At 45.0% G+C, this 12,656-nt stretch overlaps 1 protein-coding gene across 1 annotated transcript in view; it reads left to right on the top strand.

Moving 5' to 3' along the window:
• PRKCH (protein kinase C eta) overlaps positions 1-12,656 on the top strand; it is a 113,245-nt gene that overhangs the window by 44,749 nt on the left and 55,840 nt on the right. Inside the window, exons 3-9 of the mRNA XM_053946327.1 lie at positions 1,448-1,598; positions 2,409-2,443; positions 3,385-3,473; positions 5,076-5,205; positions 6,090-6,217; positions 8,327-8,470; positions 9,213-9,386. Of these exons, the coding sequence (XP_053802302.1) occupies positions 1,448-1,598; positions 2,409-2,443; positions 3,385-3,473; positions 5,076-5,205; positions 6,090-6,217; positions 8,327-8,470; positions 9,213-9,386 (851 nt within the window). The remainder of the gene's footprint in view (positions 1-1,447; positions 1,599-2,408; positions 2,444-3,384; positions 3,474-5,075; positions 5,206-6,089; positions 6,218-8,326; positions 8,471-9,212; positions 9,387-12,656) is intronic.

Raw genomic sequence — 12,656 nt, forward strand, 5'->3', positions numbered from 1 at the left:
TTAAATTGTGCCAGAGGAGTTTGGACTGGGCATGAGGAAGCATTTTTTAATGAGAGGTGATTCAGACATGGAAAAAGGCTTCCTAGACAGGTGGTCAGTGCCCATAGCCTGTCATATTTAAGAAGCATTTGAGCAATGCTCTTAAAATACATAAACTTTTGGTCCATTCTGACATGGTCAGGCAGTTGGACTGGATGATTATTCTAAGTCCTTTTTAATTGAAATATTCTACTCTGTTCTGAAATTAAATTTTATTTTGGAACAATTCAGATTTGAATGCCAGCAGTTCCTAGATCCATCTTTCTAGAATGATTAAATATTACCTAACCTTTGGAAAATGAACCCTTTAAAAGAAGCTGAGTGTGGCACATATCAGGCAACTAGCCATCATTGAAAAAGTAGCCTATGTTTTGTTTAACCAGCACAGGAAGTATTAGAAGTATGTAAAAATGCTGCAAATAGTGATAAAGAAACGTAGCATGAGAATACCAAAGGTGGATGAACACTGTTCTCAAAGAAAGGCACTGCTTTCATTCAGCAAGTGTGGTGGTGGTCAGTTGGGTATGTGTAGTCTTGTTTTCAGGAGCTCTTGCCCAAAAAGCTGTGAGTTACAACAACTCATTAGCCTTGACCTTCTGGTCTATTTACAGTTCTTGAATTAATAGCTTACTGGCATGTCTCAATATAGGAGAGGAGTGAGGGGAAGATAGGAAAAGGCAGATATTTCTAGATAAAAAATACAATTTTGAGCTAAAGGGGACATTGCAATTAAGTTCTGTACCTGTTCCAGATGCCATCCTTGTTCTAGACCACAGTCCCCTGACTTCTAAACCAGGGATGTAATTACGGCTTTTGAAAGCATTTTAGCATAGAACCATAGAATGGTTTGTATTGGAAGCGGCCTTAAATATCATCTAATTCCAACCCCCTGCCGTGGGCAGGGACACCTTCCTCTAGACCATGTTTCTCCAAGCCCCATCCAGCCTGGCCTGGAATATTTCCAGGGATGGGGCAGCCGCAGCTCCTGTGGGCAACCTCTGCCAGGGCCTCACCTTCCTCACAGTCATTAATTTCTTCAAAACATCCAATCTGAACCCACTGTCTTTCAGTGTGAAGCCATTCCCCCTTGTCCTGTCACTCTATAGCCTTGTCAAAAGTCTCTCTCCAGCTCTCTTGGAGCCCCCTTCAGGCACTGGAAGGACCTCTAAGGTTACTCCAGAGCCATCTCTTCTCCAGGCTGAAGAGTCCCAGCTCTTTCAGCCTGTCTTCACAGCAGAGGGGCTCCAGCCCTGGCATCATCTCCATGGCCACCTCTGGGCTTGCTTCAGCAGGTCCACATCCTCCTTAGGTTGAGGACCCAAACTGAATGCTGTAGCAAAACCAGAAGCAATAACTGTGTGTGATGACCTTAATGTCTTGTCCTTTTTTCTCCTTCTCCCCTGCTCAGGGACTCTGCAGAGGGACCGGATCTTTAAGAACCTCACTCGGAAGCGGCAGCGGGCGATGCGAAGGCGGGTGCACCAGGTGAACGGGCACAAGTTCATGGCCACCTACCTGCGACAGCCCACCTACTGCTCTCACTGCAGGGAGTTCATCTGGTAAGAGCAGCTCAAACACCCTGGCACAGAGCTCCCCAGTCCTTTGTGTTCTGGGGACAAGGCGCCCCAATCCTGAATGTCACTTAGGACTTTACCCAGGGCCTCCGATGTGATGCCCTTTGCCCATCAGGTTTGGCAGGGTGCATTTGTGCTGCAAACTGGAGTCTGCTGCAGAGAGGCCAGAGGTGATGTGTATCTTGGATGCTGGAAGCAAACTGGCTTGGTGTGGGGATGTGGCAGTGTCCCTCCCTTGTAACCACAGATGTTATTTCAAGAGAAAAAAAGTAATGAAGCAACCTGAAGAAAGACCCTACTCACTGGAGTGGAACGTTGAGATTACACTGAGGAAAAAAAAAGTTGCCTGAATGTTTAGAGAAAATTCCTGAGAACAGAAAAGCCATCGGAGAGGTGTGAAGTGATGCATGTGGAGGAGTAGGCAGAGTAAGGAGAAAAACGTAGATATGCCTCAAAAGAACATGGAGTGGGAGAAATAATAACAGGGTGTGGGCTGCTGGGATCAGTGTAATGTGTGGTGTGTGTTGTAATGAAGTGAGCTATTTGAGAAATGAGAGTGAGGGGGAATATGGGGAATACAGGCATGTTGACAGCCTGCCCTGTGAGCCATGCCTGTGCAGTGCTTTCCTGTGCTCTCACACCCCTGTGCTGGATTGCACCACTACTGCTGGGCAGCTCTGCCATGGGATCTGATAATTTGGGATCCTCCTTCATTTTGGCTCTGCCCTCTGTAAACAGTCTGCAAGACGACTGTCCTTCTGCCACTGAACTGTGTCCATGTTTTCTCTTGGCCAGGGGCGTGTTTGGGAAGCAGGGATACCAGTGCCAAGGTAAGGTGCTCTGCTCCTGTGTGCTGTGTGTGTGGGATGTGCTGCTTTGGGATGTGCTGGGACATCCTGCAGCTGTGAGCTGCTCTGGAGTCACCACTCCTCTTCCTCCCCAGGCAGCCAGACCTGTGCTTTTGAGCCCCTGTCAGGTTTGCCACCAACATTCCTGCAAACACCTGCGTGTCCGGTTGCTGTTCCATCCTGTGCAGGTCCACTCAGTTGCTGCATGCAACACCCAGCTGGGCTTGAGGCACCCAGGGTCCTTTCAGGACAGTGCTCAGCTGGTATTGGGACACCAAGTACCCTGCTGGAATGGCCACCTTCCTTTCTCTCCCTATGAACTTCAACAAAATAAAATTTGGGAGTTTGCGACTTTGTGGGCTGGCACAGCCCTTGTGCCAGAATGCATGGTTTGGTTGACTGGCTGTGGAGATGTATGTGGTGCTTATTTGCATTTAATTATTGTTCTACCTTTCTCTTTATTTTGCCTTTCCCTTTTTCCCAGAACTGTCTGCTTCCTGGTCATTCAGTACAGCCTAACACAGCCTGTTCCTGTGCAGTATAACAGGGCACTGGTGTCCTGTGAAAGGAAGCTGCATGTAAACAAAATGGATATTGGGTGTGAAACCCTTTTCACTGGATAATTATTTCAACAGCATTTTTTAAATAGCTTGAGAAGCTATCCTGCTTCTTTCTGAGTCCATCACCCATGTTTGATATAGGCAGCTGTTTTCTAGGCTGTGTGAATAATCCAGTGCAGAATTTTTGTTGCAGTAGGTTGAAGATACATCTCCAGGTCTGTTGTAAATTCCAAGCCACCAATTATTTTTCACATCTGCACTGTGTGCTGATGATGCAGCTGAGCCTTAAAGAGCCCAGCTGGTGGATTGATGTGTTCTGAGTCTTCCAAGGGCTCTTCTCAGCGTGCCTCTTTTATTTCCTAGTGTGCACCTGTGTTGTACACAAGCGCTGCCATCACCTCATTGTCACAGCTTGCACGTGCCAAAACAATACTAACAAGAACGATCTCAAGGTAAAGTCATGTTGGTTATTTTGGGTCATCATACTTTGTCTGGGTTGCTGGGGTTGTCCTATAAGAGAATTTACTTTGTTATTTTTATTCATGGGTTTAAAAGTGGAAAAGAGTGATAGGGACCTGCTTAAAAGCCATGCAGTGTCATCCAGTTGTTCTGTCGATGCCATTAACTGTTTGGAGTAGCACATGGTTTAAGAAGTCAGGCTATTTTCACTGGAAGACATCAATAAGTGGCAAATCTACTGGTTTCCTTGGTAATTTTCTTGCATGATTAACCGTGGCGCAATCAAAATCTGGTGTCAAGTTCTTAAATGTGGATTTCTCTGGCCAACCACTGGTCTTTGTTTTGCTTCTCTTTTCTTTCCTGATTGCCTGAAGGGCTCATTTAGTTGTCACTGCACACCTTTGCTCTTTGAAATACATTGTAATAAAGAACCCTTGCATAACTTATGTTTCTGAAGGTTTTCCTTCTTGCTGGTTTTGGCTGTGTTTGATGGGAGTAACATCCCCACCAAACACTGCCCTGTGCATTGCGTGTCTCATTTCTGGGACTGGAAATGGTTCAATAACTGTTTGAGGAAAAATCAAATCAAATCTGTTTATTCACGAGGCAGCTCTGTGTTTTGTGCCATGCAATTGCCTTTGTTACTTCTTGCCTCCAAACTGCTGAGCTGAACTCCTTAAAATGACCTCTTGACAAGCCAGATGAAAATGAGTTAAGAAGCCTAAGAGTAGAGTGCAAGTTAATTAGTGAATGTCCTTGCCCCTCTCTCAGGATTATGAAGGTTTTATGACACATTTAAACTACTTTTAAAAGAAGCCAGAAGTGAGGAGGCACCACTCACCTTGAACTTTTTGTTCCAGTCACACCTCTGACTTTTCTTTAATAGAGTTGTGGGTTCCACCTCAGCTTTCCAGGATCTGCATGTTGAGAAACAAAGTCAAAAGTGATGAATATTGCTAAATGGGGACTGATTTCTTCAGCCATTGAAACATTTTCTAAAGGTGCCCTTGAGATGTGAATGATTTACAATTGGAAAAGGACAGATTTAAAAAGGGGATGAGTGCAAGTGATAAAGTGAAATGTGTGGCTGAAAGGCTGTTAATTACAAGGAGGGCAAAAAGAGGAATGAGAATTTTAGGAGGAGATGTGTAAGCAGTTCTATGTTAAAATTAATAAAATCAACAGTTTGACCTAAAGTTACATATTTTTGCACATAGTATGCAAGTCAATCATTTTGAAACTGTGTGATTAAAAAATGCTTTAACTCACACTGTAGTGGGATTAGTTTGTTTTGAGGTATTCAAATTCTATCTTGTCTTTAAGAATTTAGACTTGGCTCGGGAGCCCTTGTTTTAAAATCTGGTTTGCCAGGTAGTCTGGCCAGACCAGCAAGGAAGGCAGGGCTGGCTCACAGCAGATGAGGCTGTTAATTCAGTATTCACTTGCCATAAACCTCAGTGAGGTGACGTACGGGGACATTTTCTGACTTGAAATTATTTTCTTAGATTTGCACTTAAATGTCTGTATGTAAATGAACACCAGCTTAGAAATATGTGTTTGAATTTTAAACCTGTTCTTTCCTTTTGGTGCTGCAGGTGACTGAACAGAGGTTTGGGATCAACATTCCTCATAAATTCGGCATCCACAACTACAAAGTCCCAACGTTCTGTGACCACTGCGGCTCCTTGCTCTGGGGGATCCTGCGACAGGGTCTACAGTGTAAAAGTGAGCAGCTTCTCACTGTTGCCTTTTCACAAAATACATTTATTTTTAGGCTCTTGATGCACTGTGTAGATTTGTGCAACCTTCAGGAGAAAGCTGAGCAATGAATATTTATCTTTGTAAGAGTTAAAAAAATCTCCTTTTTTTCTCTCCTTTTTAATCTCTGGTTGCCAGAAAGACTCTACTTTGCACTCCCAGCACAGCTTTGTTTAACTTGCATCATTAAAAGTATTCTGCTTTCTGCATTCGTATTTTCCCTTTACCTGTAGGTTTTTCCTCAGCTAATGAGGTAAGGCAGTGAAAAGGCATCTGAAGGGAAAAAAAGGTTATTGCTTTAGGCTGACTATCTTGCCTATTAATTGATGACTAAGCATGTTCCAGTGTTATGTTTTTGTTTCAGTGATCCAGACTGTAAAATCCTTGCCTTCATCTCCCACAAGAGGGAGTGTGTGTGCCCATGAGTTAGGGCAAGAATGATTTTTGTTTCCCACTGAATGCTGTCTTTAAAATTAGATACAGGAAAATGCAGGGGACGTTTGTTGCGAATTCTGTGGCATTATAAATATTAATTGTACTTACAGACACAGCTGCAATGGTAGTTATGCACCTCAAAAATACGTGCTTATGAAAAGCTTTAGGCAACAATGGCATCCTGCTTGGAGAATTTGGGGTCTGTTCCTGGTTTTCAGGAGTTTATTCTCTTATTAAAGTTCTAATTTTGCTTCCACTTAGATCAGTGGCAAAGAAATCCCTCTAGTTTAAAGATGCAGGGTAGGTCCAGATGGGTGTATTTCCTGAAGCAGAATTAGTAAATTGTTTCTCAGCATTAAACCCCTCCAAGTTATTTTAATTGTTCCTTTGCTTTTACTTTCCATTGCCCCCGTCAGTCTGTAAAATGAACGTCCACATCCGATGCCAAGCAAACGTTGCTCCAAACTGTGGAGTGAACTCAGCAGAGCTTGCCAAAACCTTGGCCTGCATGGGTCTGCAGCCAGGAAGCATTTCCCCAAATTCAGTGAGTATTTCTTTTTTTCCTTCTCTATTTAAAGCATTTACAACTGAGTCTTTCTATGGGTGTAGGAGGGGGCAGAAGCTTCCCACAGGACAGGTAACGTTGGGTGGTGGACTGCAGGAGTAGGTCTGCGGCTTGTGGCAAAGGCCTCACCTGGAAAATGGATGTCTGACATCCAGGTTTTAATCTATAGCTGTTGCTTTGCAATGTGCTTATGTTTCACAGTGCTGTGACTCTTCAACACTCTTTCATCTGCTTATCACAAATGAGAGCAGAATAAGACCCCCCTGACTAATTAGTGATCAATGTAATTCATGCCATGCTTTTTTTTTTTTACTGCAAGTGCAAATGCTATCTGCATGCGTGTTTTGTGATAGAGCAAAAGAGCTCAAGAAGAAGCCTAGTTCTCTTCCCAGCTTTGTTACTTTTTCTGTGTGATTTTGGGGAAACCATTTCAGTCTTCACTACATCCCTGGCCAAAAATCTATGGTCCCTGTCAACACAACAAAAAGAAAATGTTAAAGCCCAAACCATAATTTCCAGATGTGGTAAATCTTCTCATACAATTGGCCAGCTACATTGATCAAGCACATCAGGCTGTATCAGCCTAGCAGGCTCATTAGGCTGTGCTGCCCCTTTTAATTTCAGTTGGTTTGTAGCAAACTCTTATCTTTGCTCTTCCCCCTGTAGCAGTTTGGGGGACAGTTATCCTGAGAATTACAGGGAAATCCCATACTCCCTTTTCCATTCTGCAAAAGTCAACACTTGTTAACACTTGTTTGTATCATCTGCACATCAAAAGGAGATGAAAACAGGAAAAAAAAAATCTGTGCTTGGTGTTTAATGATGTCTTCTTGTTATTCATGACATAAAGGATCTAGGAAAGTGTTCAGACTGTGCTGTAAGAACAACCCTGAATGGCTTTAAGCTGAATGAGGGTGAGTTTAGATTATATATTAGGAAGAAATTCTTTACTGTGAGCCTGGTCAGGCCCTGCCACAGGTTGCCCAGAGAAGCTGTGAATGCCCCATCCCTGAAGTGTTCAAGATCAGGTTGGATGGGGTTTTGAGCAACCTGGTCTGGTGGAAGGTGTCCCTGCAGGGATTTGAACTAAATGATCTTGAAAGTCCCTTCCAACACAAACCTCTGTGTGTTTCTGTGACTGCTCTTGGTTCTTTGCCCACGGTGACAAGTCTCCTGTGCAGAAGGAACTTTGCTGTACACCAAAGCAGTCACAAGATGGAGCTCATGAAGTCCCTGTGACTTTGTTCAGACCAATAAACTGAATAGAAGTGCTCGTTTGTATGCACATGCATACCTGGAGAGCTGTGAGCAGAGGGCACCGGAGGTTGGCTTGATCTTTCTGTACTTCAAAATTAAGAGCTCTAGAAAAGGGTGCTAATACTGGTACAACTCCTGAATATGCAGCACCTCACTGCTGGCATGGGAATGAACAGCTTTCCATTGAATTTGGAGCAGTGGAGTAAGCCAGCAGCCCAAATGTGGACAAAGAGACATGTGTTGAAGGTGGGGTCCCACTGAGCTGGGCTTTGAGTAAGAGTCTTAAAATCAAGTAGAATCATAAGAAATTCAGATGAGATCTGCTAGGGTTTTGAATCTCACCAGCCCTTTGCCTATTGCAGAAATTATGCAGTCTTCCTTACTTTGCTGATAGATAGAAGACTTGGATTTCCCCACTCATTCTCTTTATTTTTTGTGGGGAGTAGGGGTGGAGAGAGTCAACCTTGCCTCTTGACTACTGGGGATGGTCCTGTGCAGGGCCTGGAGTTGGACTTGATCCTTGTGGGTCCCTTCCAAACTCAGCATGTTCTGTGATTTTCTGTGATGTGCTGGGCAGTGGGTTTACAACCTGAAATGCCCAGATCAGGAGATGGTGTTGAGATGTCAGCACAGCCCTGAACAGTGCTGAGTTTGGCTGGTCACATGTGGCAGCTGTGTGATTCTACCAGCACAACTTTCTGTCTCTGCAGCCATAAAGTGCCCCTGGAAAGGCCCCAAATGCCATGGTTGGTAGATTGCCTACCTGTGAGCACCTCTGAAGCAGAAGTACAATTCCTCTGCAGACTGACACTTCTTTGCTTTCTTTCACAGAAACTGGTTTCCAGGTCTACATTGAAACATCAGGGAAAAGGCAGCCTGAAGGATGGCGACACCATTAATGAAATTTCAGCAAGCAAACTTGGGATCAAAGACCTAACCTTCCTTCGTGTATTGGGAAAGGGAAGCTTTGGAAAGGTGAGAGTTATTCCTGGCTATTTTGTGAGAAACCACATTCCTTATTTAAGAAGCCCCAAGGTAGGTGATTTCATAACATGGTACACAGGCTGTCCAGTGGTACTCCAGAGCAAGTACTAAGTGGTACTTGCTTTGTGCAACAAAGTTGGTTACAGAGAGCAGGGAGAAAAGGGAAGAGAAAGAAAGCTGACAGCAAAGTGAAGAACTGGATATCACAAAAAAGAAGTTAGCACCTGAAGGAACAGCTGCATGCCAGGGCCCATACCAGGAGCTGCAAGTGTGTGTTAACACCCGTTTGGGCAGCATTTCTTGGAGCATGTAAAGACTTTTCCTTTAAAGGCAACAAGGCAGTAGTTTCAAGCATGGTGAGGTGGTGGTTTTGTTTCTCTGCTTTGTCAGGAAGCTGATGTGAGTGTGTTTGAGTTTTATAACTGAGGAGAGAGGTGGAACGAAAGGCCCTGCTCGGGCAGTTTGTGCTGGCACAGTGGGTGACCTTTGACCAGCCAGCCCTGTGGCAGACAGGAGCAGCATGTGGGTATTTCTGTCCAGAGCAGCCTGCTGCAGGCAGTAGTGTGTGTCATTGATTGTACACTGGTGCCCATGCTAACAGGCTGACTCACTTTGGTCCGCAAGCCTGGTCATGAGATGACTGACATTTCCAGCCTGGGAAGGTGTGACAGGCTCTGTGCTGCTCAGAGACAGAGGGCTCAGCCCTTGCCATTCACCCTCACTTTTGCTTTAGGTGATGCTTGCCAAGATGAAAGAGAGTGGGCAGCTGTATGCAGTGAAGGTGCTGAAGAAGGATGTCATTCTCCAGGATGACGACGTTGAATGCACCATGACTGAGAAACGCATCCTCTCCTTAGCCAGGAACCACCCCTTCCTCACCAAGCTCTACTGGTGCTTCCAGACTCCTGTAAGTATAGCCAGGCAGTGGCCAACCTTCCTCCTGACACTGGCTGGCATGAAGAACCTTGCTGTGTATTTGGCCCCTGGCCTGTTATCAGTGTCCACCTCAGACCCAGGAGAAACCTCTCTGCTGGAGGATGAACAGAGCACTGTGCTGTATTGCACCTCTAACATCTGCTGGGCATGTGGCAAGCAAAATCCTGGCCTTTTCTAAGCTCCCTAACAAATTGGTAAGGCACAAAGCCTTTCTTTGTGTCTTCCCTAGAAACATCTCTGTGCCATTGAACGTTTCCAAGTGCAAATACCTGCACACCTGTAGTGTCCTCTGGTTCCTCTGGGATCTCAGGCTCTGCTCTGTTGCTGCCTGAATTTTTAACAAGACTGTATTTGCTTTGAGTTTTCTGCAAACTTTAAGATTTGCACTTGGAACTGAAGGTAGCCTCCGGTCTCTGACAGCATTTGCAGACTGCTCAGAACTGAACAAAAGATCCTTTTGGAGTTACTGGAAAGGGTCTGCCTGACAGGGGTGGACACTGGGTCAGATCCATGTGTGGTTGGTATTTCTTTTTGTGGGGGGCAGGCAAATGGCAGCATTGCTGTCTCTTGTGCCCCGTGTACCGAAGTGGAGCACAGAACATGGGCTGGGAGCCTCATCTGGTGTGTGCTGGTGGCTGGGAGCCTCTTGCTGGTGTGGGTGGTGGAGGGAGGAGTGGCTGACATGGAGGCAGTGGCCACAGCCATGTATGGCAAGGTGAATTTGGGAATCCCTCAGCTAAGCTGTTATTAGGACCAAAGCATTTTATGCAGTGTAGCTCTTAAAAACTGCCTGGGCTTCTTTCCAGTTGCATTTTATTCTTTGCTAAAGGGCAGTAGAGCTTTTTTTCCTCTTCCAAGACGTAGGAGAAACTTGCCCTTTTAATTGCAGCTTTGCTCCTCCTACATAAACCCAAAATACCTTTAAAAAACCAAAAAAAGAGCAGACAAATGTATTCAGCCACCCACCCATTTCTCTTTTCACCGGGGTGATGCAACAGCCAGCTATGGATGTGAAGAAGTGTGCTCATTTAGGGTGGAGCCTTTGGGTAGACTCATCTAATAGAAATGAGTGGTTTGTGTAGGGTTTTATTTAATGCACAGCTCACATGGTTCACAGAGCAGCTGTGCTGTATAGCAGAAATGAAACTTAAAGCTCACTGTTGTCACTAGTAACCAAAGAAACTTTCATTTCGTGATAGTTCAACTTGTAATGGCTTTCCTGAAATATCAGGAATGTCCAGTATTGTTGTGTTCTCTTTGAGGTCAAATGTGGACTTTGCCACTCATTGCTATGGCCTTTGCTATGGCTTTGCTTAGTAAGTTTGCACTGTGGATGTGAAAACAGTCAGTGTGTTCCTGGGCTTGCAGGGTGCTTCTTATGACCTCAGGGAAGATCCAAGGTCACTGTGTGAGCACTGTTTGTCACATTCAGAAAAACTGAGTGCAGTCTGCTGTGGGTGCGGGCAAGGTCTTCTGGGCTGGTGAAGTAATTGCAGTCTTTTGCAAAGAGGAAGAAAAGGGGAGAACTCAGCCTGTTTAGACTAGCAAAATGAAAGCAAAAAGAGGATCTGATTGATGTCTACAGATGTCAGGCACTGAGGAGGGAAACAAAGCTGTCAAGATGCTGGTTAGGATTAAATGAGTCTAGACTGGCCATGGGTACAGTTAGACTGGAAATTAAAAGGAGGTTGCTAAACAGTAGAGCAGCCTGGAACAGGAGTTTCTGGACCAGCTTATCATCAGAGGAGCAGAGGGAAGAACCCCTCAGCCCTTGGTGCCTGAACACAGAGCTGGTCAGTCCTTGAAATGGTGTAGGAGTGGTGCTTGTATAGCAGGACCCTGCTACTTCCAGTCTTTCCTGGGTTCCTCTTTTACTTGAATCCCACTTCCCCTCTGATGATGAATAACACAAAGAAGGGAAGCATTTTTAACAAAAAAATGCAGATTTCAAATTAAGGTGGTTCATGACGTCTTTTGCCCATGGTCTGCACTCAGTGACACCCACTTCAGTCCAGAATAATAAGGTTTATATTGTTTATTAAAGCACAATTAAACCCCTTTGCTATAGTAGAGAAATTATTACAACACCAGGATATTCACTGGTCACAGTCCTTCCAGGAAGGCTTAACCAGGCTGATACAAACTTGGGGTTTTCTGTTTATTGTTTGTATGGCATGGGGATATCCCCTCCATTAACAAGACCTTGGCAGAAAAAGATATCTAAATATATAAACCATTATAGATATGAAAAGAGTAACCACTTATCCAAAATGTCATCCTGCAGCCATATTTAAAAATTTATGGATATTGGGCATGGTAGCACAAATACCCAGTTTGCAATTAGATGGAAACCACATGACATGTATCACAGTTACAGCCCAGACTCTTAAAATGTGGTATTAATGGTTCATGTTATAAAAAATAAAACACATCTCCAGTCTGCCATGGAGATCCTGGGTACATAATGACCTACAGGGCCTGCCTTTGGGAATTGTTGAAGAACTAGCCATTTTGAGGCCTCTTACCATGTGTCAAGGCCAAGTCAAAGCCTGATCCCATAAGATCAGGACAAGGTGGGCCTGTCTGGCACAGCAGTAGCCCAGCTGGAAGGCAGACAGGGCTTATGGTAGGTGCCATGTTCAGTTGGAGCCAGCAGTGCAGCCCCATGGAATGTGAGCTAAGTTATGGACCAGGCTGCTTCAGGAACTTGGAAGAGTCATTGTCCATTCTGCCAGGCACCATCCATGCCTGGCACTGGTGAGGCTGCACCTGACACAGGGGTGTCCAGTTACAGCCTCCTTCATCCCAGTTCAAGAGGAAATCATGGAAACTCAAAAGGAAGGCTCTTGGAAGCGCCTGAGAGGCTGCTGCAGTGTGAGGACAGAGCACTCATAGCATCTGAGAATTTGGCTAGATCCAGAGCCACTTGAATTCTGTTTATTTTACAATATCCCACCCAAACCAGCAAACTCTTCCCCTGGCTTAAGCAGCCTGAGGGTGACTTTAACAGCCTGGGACATGTCTGTGCTGCACGGTGTGATGTCCTGTGGTGCCAGGAATGCAGCATTATTCCAGGGATGCCCCATCCCTGGAAGTGTCCAAGGCTAGGCTGGATGAAGCCCTGATCAACCTGATCTAGGGAAAGGTGTCCCTCTACAGGAGAGGAGGGTTGCAATTGCAAAGATGATAATCTTTACCATCCCTTCCAACCCAAACCATTCTGTGATTCCATGATTCGCTG

The sequence above is a fragment of the Vidua chalybeata genome, chromosome 6 (genome assembly GCF_026979565.1).
Source record: "Vidua chalybeata isolate OUT-0048 chromosome 6, bVidCha1 merged haplotype, whole genome shotgun sequence".
NCBI classification, from domain to species: Eukaryota; Metazoa; Chordata; class Aves; order Passeriformes; family Viduidae; genus Vidua; species Vidua chalybeata.